General features: G+C 43.1%; 1 protein-coding gene across 1 annotated transcript; it reads left to right on the top strand.

The window, feature by feature from the left end:
• Positions 1-1,985: 1,985 nt before the first annotated feature.
• On the top strand, positions 1,986-16,246 carry GARIN1B (golgi associated RAB2 interactor 1B). Its single transcript, XM_081283787.1, has 7 exons — positions 1,986-2,252; positions 3,341-3,525; positions 4,642-4,894; positions 8,195-8,316; positions 11,286-11,323; positions 14,089-14,256; positions 15,905-16,246. Exons 1-7 carry the CDS (start codon positions 2,004-2,006, stop codon positions 15,916-15,918), a joined length of 1,029 nt encoding a protein of 342 aa, XP_081139913.1. The 5' UTR covers positions 1,986-2,003; the 3' UTR covers positions 15,919-16,246.
• Positions 16,247-17,004: the final 758 nt, after the last annotated feature.

The following is a 17,004-nucleotide window of genomic DNA, read 5'->3' as shown; positions in this document are numbered from 1 at the left end:
AAACAGGGCTACCTGCTATAGAAGACTACATAGAAATATGTGCCATGTCCTGAATTTTGTTTTGAGATAAATGTAAAAGCACCTAAATGTCAAGAAAATGTTCTTCCTGTACGATAAGGATCCTCCCATGGTCCAACAGACACAATCATTCTCTCACAGGCCCACTCCAGGCCCAGAGGACGGACAGACAGACAGACAGAGGGTCAAGCACACCTCATTCCCACATCTTCACTTCTTCCAACATATCAGCTTATTAATGACCATTGCTGTGGTATCATAATTCCGTTTCTAGGGAAATGCAAACCACAGGATGTGGTCTCTGAACCCATCCTTAGAGAATATTACCATGGAGTATATTTTTCCCACATAGTAAACAAAAGAAAATGAGGATAGTGATCTCGGAAGTTGTGTCACTGACCAGGGAGCTGTAACAGGCTCAGGCAGGGTGTAACCTAGATGACTAGATGACCAGGGGAGACAGTGGCCACATTGCGTGGGGAAACCTCAGCCCTCTCCCTGATTCTGCAATGAAATAATAAATCATCAGGCTTTGTCCTTCACTCATATTTGTTGTCAAACTGGTTTTCTACACTGATCACATTTGACTTTGATGGTGATACATTATAAGTGCTGGAATTTTATCCCAATTAAAAGATGATTTCTGCCAGGCGTGGTGACACGCCTGTAATCCCAGTGCCTTGGGGGGAGGCTGAAGCAGAAGGATCAAATAAATAAATAAAATACAAAATAGATCTGGGGATGTGGTTTAGTGGTTGAGTGCCCGAGTTCAATCCCCAGTACACTCCCCCCACCACCACCAAAAAAAAAAAAAAAAAAGTAGAATATGATTTCTCCTTGAAATGGCTTTGATCAGTGATCCACCTGCTTGGTTCTTTGCCCTTGATGTAGCTGCTCCAGGATTTGGGCTCTTCCTCTTGCTCAGTGGAGGTGGGGAGGCACTGTCATTCTCAGAGAGGAGGATCTGCTTGTTGATCCAGAAGAGCGGCTCATGGGTGCTATTCCTCCCCCGAGATGCTCCTCCAAAGCCTGCCTCCGGGTAAGAAACTAATTACTTCTCCTGTTCCTGCAGTTTGGCCTCCTAAGGGAATGAACCCTGCAGCAGTAACCAGCCATCCATAACAGAGCACAGAACAAGTGTCAGCTGCCCTGCAACCCCTAGAAGCAGAAAAGGCGCTCAAACCCAGGGAGTGGAGGACCCCATCATGCAGAGCTCGGGAAGACTGGAGTTTGAATAGATGAGCAGCCCTTAACATTATTTGCGATGTGTTGCACTAAAACAAGGGAGAGCTGGCACCAGGAGCAGTGGCACGTGACTCAGCAACTTAGCAAGGCTCTCAGCAACTTAGTGACACCCTGTCTCTAAAGGAAATATTTTTTTAAAAGAGCCGGGGATGTGGCTCAGTGGTTAAACACCCCTGGGTTCAATCCCCAGGACCAAAAAATAAAATTCCCTGGTACCAAAAATAAATAAATAAATAAATAAATAAATAAATAAAGTAAAATGTAGAGTGAGGGATGGTTGGGTTAGGTGTGTGGCTTCGTGGTAGAGTGCTTGCCTAGAATGTTTGAGATCCTGGGTTGGATCCCCCCTGCTAAAAAAAAAAAAAAAAAAAAAAAAAAGCAAAGTAAAAAAAAAATAGGGAGGGTCGAAAAGCAAGGTTGTTTCCTCTTGGCAGCAGAAGGAGCTCTTGCTTCCTGCCTCTTTCACTCCCTTCTCAGCAAGTTCTGGGAGAGCCACGTCCTGGGGTCCAGGAAAGGGCTGGGGGTTGATAGGACATCAGTAAGTCCCAGCAACAGTCTAGAGGAAAAGGGAGGTTCCTCTGCATTTCCCTTTCCTGCAGGCCTGCTGGTTTTTCATGATGTCATCCATTCATCATTGTGAGCTGATTGGCCAGCCCGGGGCTTGGCCAGCTGCCCAAGGCCAGAAGGGAAGAGCGAGATCCCAGGACAAATGTGCAGCCGGCCCCTGAGCATGTGTAGAAATGTTGACATCAGTTCCACATAGAAAGACTTGGTGGAAATCAAAGAAGACAGTACAAGTCACAAGATCTTTTCCAACCTTCCCTTCCCTGAATGCCTGGGAAGAATTCAGGGGCCTCTTGCCTGTGGATGGGGAACCGAACCCTGGAGTAGGCCTGGGTGTAGAGGAGGGACTGCTCTGCCAGATGGTTCATTCTCCAGAGTTCAACCTGTTTCCTGACTCAGTGGTGTTTGAAAGCAACTTTGTCCAGGTATTCTTGGGTGACTCAGAGTAGTACTCCTTGATTAAAAGAAAAGAAAACCTGTTCCAAAGATGTGAGCAGGACAATCACTCCTGGAACTAGAGTGGAGTGAGAACTGAGGCAAGGAGAAGCTGGGGGCCTGGAATACAAGACCAGTCCCCCTGACCAGGGCTTCTCCTGTAGCCATGGACACCTGGGAAGAGTGGAGGACTTGAGATGTGAAGCCCCAACTTATGTCATCCTCCAGGCTTTTGCCCAGAGTCAGGTGGACACGGAGGCAGGAAAAGGAGATGGTCTTTGAGGGTTCAGGACAGAAATGATTATGGGAGAAAGAATAGGAGCTGGGGACCCAGAAAACCTGGGCTCAGATTCCAATCCTCTGCTTTATCATGGGGGAGGTGTCACTGGGCACAAAACCTGCACATCCTTATTCCACTTGCTCTAATGTAAGAGGGTTGGACTGATCTGAAGATTAAATGTAGATGCAGCAAGCAAGGCACCTGGTGGAACAGGCACTTAAGGTGTCCCCTAGGGCCAGACAGAATCTTGAAAAACTAGACTGTGGAGCTGGAAGGGAAATTCCCAGCCAATAAAGGTGCAGGAGATTAGACAGCCCCTCCAAGGAGGGCCAGGAGGATAAGTTTCTCAGAGGAAAGGCAGGAAATAGACCAGGGTGGGATTCACGGAAATGTGATAGATGCCTAGGTTATAGTTCTTGTGGACAGTTGTTAATAGCAGGTCATTTAGACACTAGTATAAGTTTGTGGGGATTTTTTGGTGGTGTTTGTTCTTTTTTTTTTTTTTAACCAATATAAGTTAGAACACTTATTCTTAACAAGCCACGATATTGTGCCCCTTTACCCGGGGACATTTGGCAATGTCTGAAGACATTTTTGGTTCTCACAATTTGAGTGAGTGGTTGCTAGTAGCATCTGGGGGCAGAAGTCAAAAATTCTGATAAACAATCTACAATGCACAGTACAGCCTCTCTCTCAAACAAAGAATCATCTTAATAGTGCCGAGTTGAGAAACCCTGGGCTAAAACATACTGCTACTTCTGCCAAATACTCAGGCTGTGCCTGGGGGCTGCATTGCAGGTCAAAAGGGGCCGAAACTGGATAGACATCAACAAAGCCCCCAACACCGTGGCCCTTGGGGTGACCTCCTCTGTGCCTTGCCTGCCCCTTCCCAACGTCCTCCTCATGGCCAGAGTCAAATGGCATCCGGGGCAGAGCCAGACATGGAACAGACCATCTAAAGCTCCAAAGATTATCCTGAGGAGGTAAGCAATGCAGGTGGGAATGAGGGACAAGACAGTGACAAGGGGACCCAAGGTGGTGACTAAAGGTGGGGAGAAAGCAGACACAGTGGTGATGTGACCTTTTTTAGACAGCAATAACCCCAGATAGGGAGTAAAATGGAAGGGCATGTGGGATAAGGGAGGGGTGGTGTGGACAGGAGGAGGGGCCAGTCTATAAGCCCACTCCCTTCTTGCTGCACTTATCCCCACCCCTGACTTCAGAGGAGCCCTCCCAGTCTGTGGCTAAGGATCGAGGAGGCAGTGAGGTCTGACAGATCGAGTGCTGGTTGGGAGAGGCCAGTTCTTTCCAGTCCTTGATATACAAGTAGCTAGACTTAAAATTAGTTTGAAGCACAGGTCACCTACTGCATCTCAGTTCTCCCATCTATAAGATGTCTGGGACTGGGTCCCATTCAGAATTTAACATATGGTCACATCGTATTTGTCTGGAATAAAGCAGATGTTCTTGATGTTTAAACCTCTTGAGACAATTTGTAGTCTGCCTCATGAATCTCTAGATAGTCCCAGAGTTCCAAGAAACCCCTTCATTTCTCCATACTACTACATGATAGGCCTCTCTGCTATGTTATTGGTGTACCTATAGCAAGTACAACCCAGGCCCAGATAACTAACATTAGACCCAAGGCCAAAACCTTGAACTTCAGCACCTTTGGGAAGAGTTATGGAGGCACTAAGGTCAATGAATGGACAAATTGAACACATGGATTTCTTCCTGTCAAGACAAAATTTGCAAAAACCCGTAATCCCAGCCATCCCACTCCTAGGCTGTGTCTCAAGCTGGATCTAAAGAATATCAGCATGAAAATTATGGCAGGGAGGGTGGAAATTAAAATGAAGATTCCAGGGCCACAGTCCAGACCTAGAGAATCTGAATCCTTGGGGATATCTGCAGGCATCTGTGTTTTAAGTAAGCTCCTCTGTGTGTCTGGTCTCCACAAAGTTTGAGCAGCACTATGTTAAGTGTTCTTTCTCCTACCCCTAAAAGCTTCCATCCACAAAGAGACACCCCTTGTTTTAGTGAAGACAGGGTCACATCAGAAGCAATGGGGTTGTCAGTGTCTTCCCCTGTGCCTTCAGGATTCTCCCATTGAAATTTGTGGAGCTCCAGGTCTGTGACCGCCTTCAACGCATCCTGAGGTTGAGAACAGTCACTGAGAAGATCTACTACCTAAAACTCCACCCTGACCATCCAAAGACTGTCTTCCACTTCTGGATCCGGCTGATTCAAATTCTGCAGACGGGCCTGTCCATCACCACCAAAGACCCTAGGATTCTTGTCACTCACTGCCTGGTACCCAAGAATTGCTATAGCCCATCTGGAAACTCTAAGGTAAGGGAAGGGATCACCGTCACCAGCCTTCAGAGGCTGAGCTTAGACTAGTTGTTGGTGAGCATTCTGGGTAGGCAATTCCAGCTTTAGGCCTTTTACAGAGAGTTTTACTCAGTTACCATTTATAACCATAAAATTCACACACTATAAGTATACTGCATACTTTTTTATCCTGTTTTCTTCAACAGTTTTGGTAAATTTATAATTTTGAAATTGTTAATCGTCAACACAATCCAGTTTTAGAACATTTCTATCACCTTAAAAAAGTCCCTGTTGCCCGTTTGCAGTCATTCCCTGTTTCAACACCTAGCTCTAGGGAACCACTGATCTGTTTTCAATCTCTGTAAAGTCATCTTTCTTAGGATTTTATATACATGGAATCCTATAATATATAGTTTTTGTGTCTGACTTTCATTTATCACAGTTCATCCATATGACAGCATGGAACCAGTTCTGGGGCAAAGTCACTGACTATCAGTAGTTAATTCGTTTTCATTGCTGAGTAGTATTCCATTTTGTTCATCCATTCATGAATTGATGGACATTTAGATTGCTCCAGTTTGGGGCTCTAATGAATTATGCTGCTTTGTACATTTGTGTACAGACTGTTGTATCGTCATGTTTTCATTTGTCTTCAGTAGATTCCAAATAATAACGTTGATGAGTTTTATGGAAAGTTTATGTTTAACTTTTTTTTTTTTTGGTGGCACTTGGGATTGAACCCAGGACCTTTTGCATGTGAGGCAAGCACTCTATCAACTGAGCTATATCCCCAGCCCCTATGTTTGACTTTTAAAGAAACTGAAAACCTGTTTTACCAAAGTGACCATTTTACATTCCAACAATTTGTGAGGTTTTAAGTTTCTCCACATTCTAACACCAGCATTGTTCATCTTTTTGATTATAGTCAGTCTTGCAGATATGTGTTGGTTATAATTTGGATTTCCCTAGTGACTCAGGATGTTGAGCACCTTTTCCTAGGCTTTTTAGTTTTTCATACATCATCTTTGGTGAAATGTCTATTCAAATATTTCACCAATTTTTAAAGTGAGTTTCATCTTCCTACTGAGTGTGAGAATTCTTCAAATTCTACTCTGGATACAAATCCTTCATCAGATATATAATCTGCAGATATTTTCTCTCACTCTGTAACTTGTCTTTATTTTCTCTTCTTTTTCACTGTCTCATTCCTTCCTTCCTCCTTTCTTTTCCTTTTTCTTATCTTCAGTGCTAGGGATTGAACCCAGAGTCTTGCACTTGCATGCATCTACCACTGAGTCCTAGCCCTGGTTTCATGCTCTTTTTTAAAAAAATATTTTTAGTTGTAGATGGACACAATACCTTTATTGTATTTATTTATGTTGTGCTAAGGATCAAACCCAGTGCTTCATACCTGCTAGGCAAGTGCTCTACAACTGAGCCCCAGCTCCAGCCCTGGTTTCATGCTCTTAATGACATCTTTTGAAGAACGAAAATGTTTGATTCTGATCAAGTGCAGTTGGTCAACTTTTTGTGGATCAGGCTTTGGTTCTGTATCTAGCTCTTTATTCAACCTAAACCCACAAATATTTTATCCTGTTTTCTTCTAGAAGTTTTGTAGATTCAGCTGGTACACTTAGGTTTGTGATCCTTTTTGAATTAATATTTGTGTGTGGCATGAGGTAAGAGACTAAATTCTTTCTTCTTTTCATTATTTTGATTGTTTTTGCATGTGGATATACAATTGGGGTCCCCATCATTTGTAGAAAAGATTATCATTTCCCCAGAATTGCCTTGACATCATTGTAAAAAAATCAATTGATCCCAATAAAAAATGGGAAAGGAAAAAAAAGAAAACTCAATTGATCTTAAATTTAAGGATTTATTTCTGAATTCTCACTGATTCATACAAATCTACAAAAGTCATTTATGTTACCCAAATATTGCTACTTTAACCTGTAAAATAATACACTGATATTATCTGCAAACAAGATAGATATATTCGCAATCTGGATTTATTCATTTATTGCCTTATTGCAGCTGCTAGAACATTCAGTATGATGTTCAATAGAAGAAACAAAGCAAGTGTCTTTGCTGTGTTCCCAGTCTTAGGGGAAATGCAGTTAGTCATTTGCCATTAAGTATGATGCTAGTTCTGGGATTTTTGTAAATGTTCTTTATCAATTTGAGGATGTTCGTTTGTTAAAATGCTTCTCTGCATCTATGAAGACAATCATGACGTTTGTCCTTTATTCTGTCAACATATGCTATTACATTAATTGATTTTTTTATGTTAAATCAACCATATATTCCTTCAAAAATAAATTGGTTTTCTAGCATTCTGATAAGTATTTAGAAGACTATGTTCCTGGGAGATGTTGAGTTATAGTTTTCTTGTGATATCTTTATGATACTCTGGCTTTGGGATCAAATTAATTCTAGCCTCAGTGAGTGAGCTGGGAAGTGTTCTCTCCTCCTCTATTTTCTGGAAGATTTTGTGAAAAATCTTAAAGTGATTTTTTTTTTTACTTCTTAAAATATTTGATAGATTTCACCAATAAAGCCCCCTAGGCCCTTTTGCCCCAGGTCTTTTCTGCTTATGAGCTATACCATACATCCCATGAAGACAGATTCTTATCTGTTATATCCTTATTGCCTTGCATTGTTGATTTTCAGTGGTGAATGAATCAATTAATATGGGCAGCGTGTGCAGCTGAAGTACATTTGGAATATCATAAGCAACAGGAAAGAAATTAATTTTAGACAGTTGTAAAAAAGCAACTTCATGTAGGATTTTCTTAGAGAAGTTATTTTTCTAAAACATTTATTTTTTAGTTGGACACAACACCTTTATTTTGTTTATTTTTATTTTTATGTTGTGCTGAGGATCAAACCCAGGGCCTCGTACATGCTAAGCAAGTACTCTACTGCTAAGTCACAACCCCAGCCAGAGAACTTTTTTTAATTCATTAAATTCTTAAAATAAATATATGATCTCCTACATTTCATTATAAAACCAAGTAGTATTAACTTTATTAAAGTTTACATTGGTAGGCTATTCAATAAACTATGTTAAGGTATATTAATGGGAATAGGCTCTCTACTAAATTGTTATCAAGTATTCAATGAAGATATTAACTTTAGAGGCACAAAGTACATGGCTATAAACAGACATGGTCAGAATTGCCTCTATACATACAAGCTGCCCAATGGGAGAGATTGGATTCCAACTCTTGAGAGTTTTGACTATGATACTGAGAAAATACACAGAGGTCCTAAGGCCTTAACCACCATTTTGGTTTTTGTTCATTCTTCATATAGTTAGTACAGAAGAAACCCCAAGCCTCCCACCCCAGTGAGAGCCTCTTGCAGCTGATGGCCAAGGGGGAGAGTGAGGCCCTCTCTCAAATCTTTGCCGACTTGCACCAGCGGAACCAGTTCAGGTACATGACTTAAATCAAGCAGACCATGATGTCCCTTCCTGCAGCCAGATGATCTAGGCAGTGAGATCCAGAAACCAAGTCCCTGGGTTAATGAGCCCATGGAGGTTCAATAAAGTACTGCCATGCAGCGCAGCACCCGGTCTTTATCCTTGGCTTAGCCTTTTCCAGGTGCCCTTTACCTTTGTCCCCTTCTCCACAGAGCAAGCAAGGTAGGTTTGACTTCAAGGAGGAGTCTTGCACAAAGTGAAAAGTAACTCTTCGACAAAGAGAATGGGGAAGGTAATGCAGGTGGAAAAATTAAACCTAATTTCTGATCCAATTCCTGATCCTATACAGAAATACCCAAAACACCGTTAAAAACACTTGTCAATCTATTGGGTTCATTTACCTGCTCACTTGGCTTCTGCTTGGACTTCATGGAGTTTCTGTGACTGTTTTCTAAATGTATAGTCTGTTCTGAAAAGTTCTATGGTACAAGCCTATCTTCTTGGCTTGAAGAAATATCCCTCTACGTACAGATGACTTCACATTGAATCTTATGTATTAAGAAAGATAGGAGTTGAAAACACTGAGACCAGAAGGTACCATGACCAGTAAACAAGTGGAGCTCTAGGTCCCAGTGAATGTCATTGTGGCTTAAAAGAACAGAAGCTGGGTGTGGTGGTGCACACCTGTAATCCCAGCGGCTTGGGAGGCGAGGCAAGAGGATCACGAGTTCAAAGCCAACCTCAGCAAAAGCAAGGTGCTAAGCAACTCAGTGAGACTGTCACTAAATAAAATACTGCCCCCCCCAAAAAAAAATAGGACTGGAGATGTAGATCAGTGGTCGAGTGCCCCTGAGTTCAATCCCTGGTACCACCCTACAAAAAAGAAACAAAAAAGAACAGAAATAGATGAGTAAATATCACCAGGAGAAAAATGAATTGCCACAAAGAGATTTTTGGCACAATAGGAACCAGGTAGACCAGAAGCTCAGAGGCAGAGCAAATCAACATTTTTTTTCTGAGTGATGGTAGCAAACTAAGAACCGGTTCAGCTCAGTGGAAGCAATCTCTTATAGTGATGAAGAGCTCATATAGATCTGGGCCCATGTCCCTGCTCCAAGAGTACCTGTGAGCATACTGTGTAACTTTTCTGGGCCTCAGTTTTTAGATCTGTAAAATGAAAATAATGCCAACCGCAGCCAAATATTGTCAGGATTAAATGAGCTTATACTACATCAAGTGCTTAGCATACTTCTGTGAAGGTTTGGAGGTGGATATAAGTAAGCTCTCAGTAATTATTAATGTGTATTATGAGCTCTAACTTGGGTTGGAGGTAGAAAAGTATTAATACAAAAAGTCTTAACAGTTTTCCAGTGCTAAAGAACATATACCAGGCATCATTACTGTTTGTATCATACAGAGATCTCTAAGAAATTTCTGAATAAGATGTCACATTGCTGAGCTAAAGAGTGCTAGATTCTAATAAAACAAGATATTTCAAAAGGACAGTTTTGACTGTCTCCAATTATTAAATCACTGATTTTTAATTACTACCTAAAAGACATTTTCTGCTCATATCTCATTGGCCACAACTCAGTCCCTTGGCCACACTCAAGGGAGTCTGGGGAATGCATTTTTTTCTAGTAGCAAGCCTGAAAAAAATTAGGTGCTCTGCTGCATTATTGGTATTATTTTCACTTTAGAGAACTGAAAACTGAGGCCCATTATGCTCACAGGTACACTTGGAACAGGGACTTGGGCTCAGATCTATATGAGCTCTTCATCACTACAAGAGATTGCTTCACTGAACTGGACTGAGTTACGAGGGGCCTACTGGAAATCTCTGACCTAGACAGCTTTTGATGTTTCTGGAAGGTCACAGGAGACTAAATCCTGAAGGGAGGTATAGTCAGTAACAATATAAAGGGTGGAAGCTGCAGTGGCACAGGCCTGTAATCCAGTGGCTCAGGAGGCTGAGGCATGAGGATCGTGAGTTCAAAGTCAGTCTTGGCAATTTAGTAAGGCCCTAAGCAACTCAGGGGGTTGGGGATGTGGCCCAGTGGCTAAGCACCCCTGGATTCAATCCAGGTACCAAAAAAAGAGAGAAAGAGTGGAAAAGGAACAAATGGGTGCAAGGGAATGAAAGAGGAAGAAGCTTGGTGAGTTTAGGGAAAGGGTAGGAAGGCCAGTGGGGAAGAAGAGCAGGTGGCAGTGGAAGAGAATAAGCAAAAGTGGGCAGGGGCTCAGCCAGGCAGGGCCTAGGAAGCCACAAGAAGGAATTTAGACTTTAAATGTAGTGGGAGCCTTAGCAGCATTTTAAATAGTCAAATGTCGTGATCCAATTTACATTTTGAAAAGGTCATGCTAGCTGCTGCTCTGACAGTTGATTTGAAGGGAGGGAGAAGAGACTTGGAGAGATCAGCTATGAAGCCATGGCAACCTAGTCTGTCCCAGCACACACAAAATGGGTCAGAGGGGTGCAAGAAAATGGGAGGCAGGGTGGGTTTTGCTTCACTTTATGTCAGTACTTTGTATGGACATTTGGTTGCTTCAGTTTACCAGCAGAAACCCTTGAGTGGTGATTTTTCTCCTCATTCAGGCAGGTTCCAGTCTGGTTGCAATTAGTATCAGTTTGTGCACATTGGCAACAACATGCAGTGTCACAGTAAATAAAATAAATGGCTGAGACACAGGACCCAACAAATGGAGTCCCAGTCCCTTTTCCTCAGCAGAATCAGTAGCATGGGCTCTGCTTCTTGCCTCCCCCATCTCACCTCCCTCTTCCTTTTTTTTTCTTCTGGAAATTTAATATGCATTGCACCCACCTAACGTAGCCACAGCTGGTCTTTTTCATATTTACATCTCTCTAAAGCTTCTGCATCAGGAAAAATCTAACTAGAAATAAGTTTGAAATACGCGTTTGATGTTCTATTCTTTTTACTTTCAACCTTCATTTCCTTGACCTTGAAATGACTGGAGTTCCAGGAGCTGCAAAAAGATGAAGATCCACAAGATCTGCACAGGTAAGAGAGGGCCAAGGCACTGTGCCTGGGAGAACTGTCCCCACCGCAGGCATAGGAGTCAGATCCTCTGCTGCTCCCTCTCCTGACCTTCCCGGTGCCATGGGGACTGCCATCATCTTTCCCTGCCGCAGTAGAATTCCTCTGGGCAATTTTGCCACTATAGTCAATTTGGCACCAAGTTCTAACAACGGTTTGAAATATTTCTTATATTCTTTACTTCATTTCCAGGACCCATAGACCTTATCTTCACTCAGTCCTTCCCCCAAAGACTGCAATAATTTCCCACTAGTTCATTCAGTCATTTTTTTTTTATTCAAAAGCATGTACTAAGTGTTTTATAAGTGCCACTCATTGTTGATAGGCTTTGGGGTCACTGTGTAGAAAAACATAGTGGCCCTTTCAAGGACTTTATCCTGGAATGGAGTCAGATGGGTAAATACCAAAATTACAAAACCTCTCCTGCCAAAGGAGCACAAAGAAGGAGGTTTCTCATGCCCCCCCAGGACTCTGGCCCAGGAGGCTCGGGGTCTGAGCCGAGTCATGGGGGATGATGAATTCCTGTGAGCTGGCTGAGCGGATGAGGGAAGGCATTCCCGGAAGAAAAGGCCATCTGTGTGGGCAGTCTTGACACATTCTGGAAGCAGTAGTTGATTGTCTTATTTCCCGGTTCTAGTTTATCCCCAATTCACTTGCAGCCCTGCATAAACTTTCCCCATCCTACCTGTCTCTCACCTCCTCTGCCTCCTCATCACCCACCTCCAGCCCACAGCTTCTGCAGCCAAACCTCAGCTATTCTTTCCCATAGCTCATTCATCCCCTCTCTGTTCCCCTCCCTCAAGGCTCACTTTAAATCCTACCTGTCCTAAACCCTATGTTCGCACCACCATCCTGCCCAAACGTATCTGTCCTTGTCACAAACTCTCAACATTATTCTCTAGTTGTTTTGTAGGCTTATTTCTTCAACAAATACTAAACTGTATTCATGTCTCTGAATTATGCACACCAACAAGCACAGGCTGGGGACACAATAGGAGTTCAATAAATACCCATATACCATACTACTAACAAATTATTCTCCATATTGGCTCAGGAGACAGACAGAACATCATGTTCTATTTTGGAATTTAGAGAAGGTTGCTCTTAAGGGAGCTCTACTAACTTTTGTCCAAACCAGGCCTACACACTGGTGGTATAAATGGGTAAAAGTCTGGGGACATTGATAGAAGAAGTAGTTGACTTTTCTCTAACTCAGTTATAATCAAAATACTGTTGAGAGGCTGGGGTTATGGCTCAGTGGTGGAGTGATTGCCTAGCATGTGTGAGGCTCTGGGTTCAATTCCCAGCACCTCATATAAATGAAATAAAAACAAAGGTCCATCAACAACCAAATATATATACATAAACAAACTGTTGGCAGCAAAACCTTAGTTTCAACCTTGAAGAGACAATAGGGAGTGGTGGGGACAGTGGCAACAAAACAAAAAAAGGGGAAGGTTTCAATTAATTGTGAGTGTGCTAGAACACAGGTCTGCTAATGCCACATACTTTAAGTTTTTGAAAGACTTAAATATGGATTTAAAAAAAGAACATGGCATGTCCCTCCATTAAAAAAATTAAAGCACAGTGTAGGGTAACATCTAGTGGGCAAACATAACATAGCCACAGACCACATTCAGCCAGCTCACAGCCCCTGTCCTGAATGGCGAGCAGAGCTGCTGCTGACTCCCATTTCCTCCCAGTCTGACTGCTTTCTCATGTTCTGTGACATTCGATTTTTACACATGCATTCAAACATAAACACACACAGGTACGTACGTACTTAAACATAACCCACAAAGTTAGGGTGGAAAAAACAGAAACAGAGAATGTTTCTAATTTATTTCTGGGACTGAAGAGAACAGCTAGAATTTCAAGGTCACAGAATATCTGATGTCATGGGGGCCAGATATTTGAAGATACTCCTAGGCTAGTTTCAAGGAACCATCCTGGGATGTCCTCTGGACCTCTTTTCTCACTGGTCCAGGTAGTGGAAAGACACTTTGAAAGGGCAGTTATACTCCAGCCTATGGAACTTTTGGATAAAAAGAGTTGGAAAAAAACAGAGGCCCAAAGCTTACCTGCATAGCTAACCTTTTGGCTCTCCATCAGTGGGTAGCATGGCCTGAGACTGTGGTGTTTTCCAAAATTTAAAGCAAAAACAGACCATGTAAGTCTTGCTAAAGTGCAGATTCTAATTCATTAGGTCTGGGGGATGGAGAATAGTACATTTGAAACATGCTCCCGGGTGATGCCAAGGTTTCAGCCCTAACCAGGGCTAAGGAGACCAAGAACAGTTTCTGGCTTTGATCTGAGTTCAAGGCCATTGCCAATTCAGCTGGCCAATCTTCTGGGAGAAATGTACTCAGTTAATTTGTCCCAGCTACAGTGGGTCCCTCCTTTCAATGGGGCTGTCTTGCACACATGGTGTGATGGGAAAAATGTGAGCTCTGGAGCCAGGCTGCCTGGCTTTGAATTCTGACTCTGCCACCTCATAATGTGACCATTGTTAAATTACTCAACCTCTCTGGACCTTACATTTCTTCTCCATAAAATGGGGATTATGGCAGCACGGCCCTCACCAAGTTGTCATGAGGCTTAAATGAGGAAGAATGTGTGTAATTGTCTGGAACAGTGCCTGGCGCTGTAGTCCACCCCACCCCAATGACTGTAAGCTGTAAGAGTGCTCTGTAAGCCAGAGTGCAAATGCTTTTCTTTCCTTAACCTAGAGAAATATACTGCCCGGGAAGACAGCATCCCTTGTACCCGTGACCTCAGTTGGAGGGAATCGTTCACTTGTGGAGAGTGGGAAAGAGAGAACCCCTCTGGGCCGCAGCCACTTTCACTCCTCAGCACTCTGGCGGCTTCCACCTGGCCACAGCTGGCCCCATCCATAGGTATGGTGATGGGGTTGGTCTGGGGGTCTTCATGGGACAGCACTGGTGCTCAGCCTCAGGACTGGGTCCAGTGCTGAGGGTGATTTCAGAACACGTAATGAGGTGGGGGTGAGGGGCGTGGTTGAGATGACCCCTGCTCTCTTCTCTCCTGCTGCATACTTCCCTGCCTCCAATGGGGCCGAGCAAACCTCTGCAGTGTGGCTCCTCCAGAGCTCCCAGAGTTCTCACAAGTGACTGGAGACAAAGACATGTGTAGAATGATGCTGGGGCTCCGTCTCCTTGCTCTGTGGAGAGGTGTAAGGGCTTCCTCCGGGAGTTATTAACCACCGTTCCCTCCAGCCAGTCTCTTTTCCTACAGCTCTTGGCACTTTGTTTTCTTTTTCTTTTTCCCAGTAATGGGGATTCTACCCAGGGCCTTGAACATGCTAGGCAAGTGCTCTATCACTGAGCTACACCTCCAGCCCTTTTAAAATTTTGAGATGGGGTCTTGTTAAGTTAAGGCTGGCCTTGAACTTGCAAAACCCTCCTGCTTCAACCTCCTGAGGAGCTAGGATTAGAGCCCTGCTCCACCACACATCACTTGGTAGTCTCTGTACTGCCAGGGTTGGGGTACAGAGAGGGAGGCCTGGATCAGGCAAACTTCCCTGAGGTCCCACCTTCTTCTTTGCTTGCTCCAAGACTCCCTGATCCATCCTTTATTCATATAATAAGAATCTGTGAAGGATCTCCTATGTGGTCTGACAGAGACAGAGCATAGAGAAGGTGGGGTGATTTGTTTTCTAAAGGAAAAAAAATCAATAATTCACCCCCTCCCCAACTAGGGCTTTGAACCCAGGGGCACTCTACCATTGAGCTACATTCCCAGCTCTTTTCTTTTTTTTTTTCTTTAATTTTTATTTTTGGTACGGTGATTGAACCCAGGGGTACTAACCACTGAGCCATATCCTCCCCAGCCATTTTTTATATGTTATTTAGAAACAGGATTTTGCTAGGTTGCTGAGGCTGGCTTTGAACTCACTATTCTCCTGCCTCAGCCTCCCAAACCACTGGAATCACAGACCTGGCTCATTTTTTATTTTGAGACAATGTCTTGCTAAATTGCTGAGGCTGGCCTCAAACTTGCCATCCTTCTGTCTCAATCTCCCAAGTAGCTGGGATTACAGGTGCATGCTACAATATTCGGCATGAACCACTAATGCTTACAAGAGACCATTAATAATTGACAGTTTAAAAAATTAAACTGGGTACAGTAGTCCCCCTCTTCTTTATCTGCAGCTTTGCTTTCTGAGGTTTCAGTTACCTAGACAACTTCAATCTAAAAAATATTAAATTGAAAATTCCACATTTTGAGAGAGAGAGAATGAACTACATTCTACATTTGCATAATTTTTGTTATGTTGTTATAATTTTTCTTTTTAATGACAGTTATTATTGTTAATTTCTTACCATGCCTAACCTGTAAATTAAGCTTTATCACAGATATATACCTACAGGTAAAACAGAATATTTGCAGGTTTTGGTACTATCTGCCATTTCAGGCATCCTTGCCCCACAAATATAAGGGGAGACTATTGTCTCTATGTGCCTATAACAGAACTTTCTGAGTGATGTATATGCTATCAAACACTTTTCTCTCTGCCACTCACAGGAAACTCTATTTGACTTACACGGGGGCAAGTCTGTGCAACCCTAACCAACACTGCTGGGCAGCATTCAGCTCCATCCAGGGACTCTATCTGGACAGAGGGGAAGAGAAAGCAGCAACTAAGAGAAAACTAGGGTCATCATCATCATGTGGTGACAGCAGAGCCTTTCCTCATTCCAGCTGTGCTTACCTCTGCATCCTCAGTACCACACACAAGCACAGCCCAATCCCATCCCAAGGGCTGTGAGTGGGCACAGAAAGACCTGCACTCCGAATGGCTGGAGCCAAGAGATGGAGAAGCAATGTGAGGAGCAGAAGCAGAGGGGAGGCTGAAGAGAGCCAAGTGGAGATGAAGAGAGAGGTGGCAGGAGGGAGTCAAAGAAGATAAGAGATACAAAGAGAAGAGGTAACAGAAGGAAGCAGAAGAGACTTGGGAGAAGAGATGAAGAGGACAAGAGAAGAAGTACATCACTGAGAGATGCCTCACTAAGCTTCTATTTATCTAATTTAAAACTTGAAAGTAAAGCCATAAACCAAAAAAAAAGTGTGTTTTCTTCTCTGTTCAGATCACTCTGAACAGTGCAAGGGACTCTCCTTCAAATTCCCCTTTCACCATGGTCCTTCTCTTCTGATTCAAGCTATATACCTGCTTCCTTAGCCTGTTCTTAACCTGGCCTTGCAAGCACAGCCCTGGTGTGTCAGACTTGGGTTTGAGGTTGAGGAATGTTTCCTACAGAAGGTTGTAAGATGTGTGTAAAGTAGAGTGAATTGCTCTTTGGTTTTCAAACTTCCTAGGTTTGCTGTTGTGTCAGTCCTGCAAACACTGGCTAATTTCTTTTGTGTATGACATTCCCTTGAAATGCTGACATACTGTGCTAGTGCTTATTAAATTAATGATTCCAAAGAGAGATGATGACAGACTCAAAGTACATGTTCACAAGTTATAGATCAAGAGGGCTTCTAAAAAGTGTCCTGTCCGATGGCCCGTGGACTGGTCTCTTTTTATTTGTGCAATATTTTGCATTCAATAAAGTCCAGACTATGAGGATTGCAGAACAGCCAACTAACTTCCAACTGGAAGGTTTCTTGGATGTTTTTGCTCT

This window comes from Spermophilus citellus, assembly GCF_964194105.1.
Source record: "Spermophilus citellus genome assembly, chromosome: 3".
NCBI lineage: Eukaryota > Metazoa > Chordata > Mammalia > Rodentia > Sciuridae > Spermophilus > Spermophilus citellus.
Note: the sequence above shows the minus strand (reverse complement) of the source record. Positions and strands in the feature narration are given on the sequence as shown.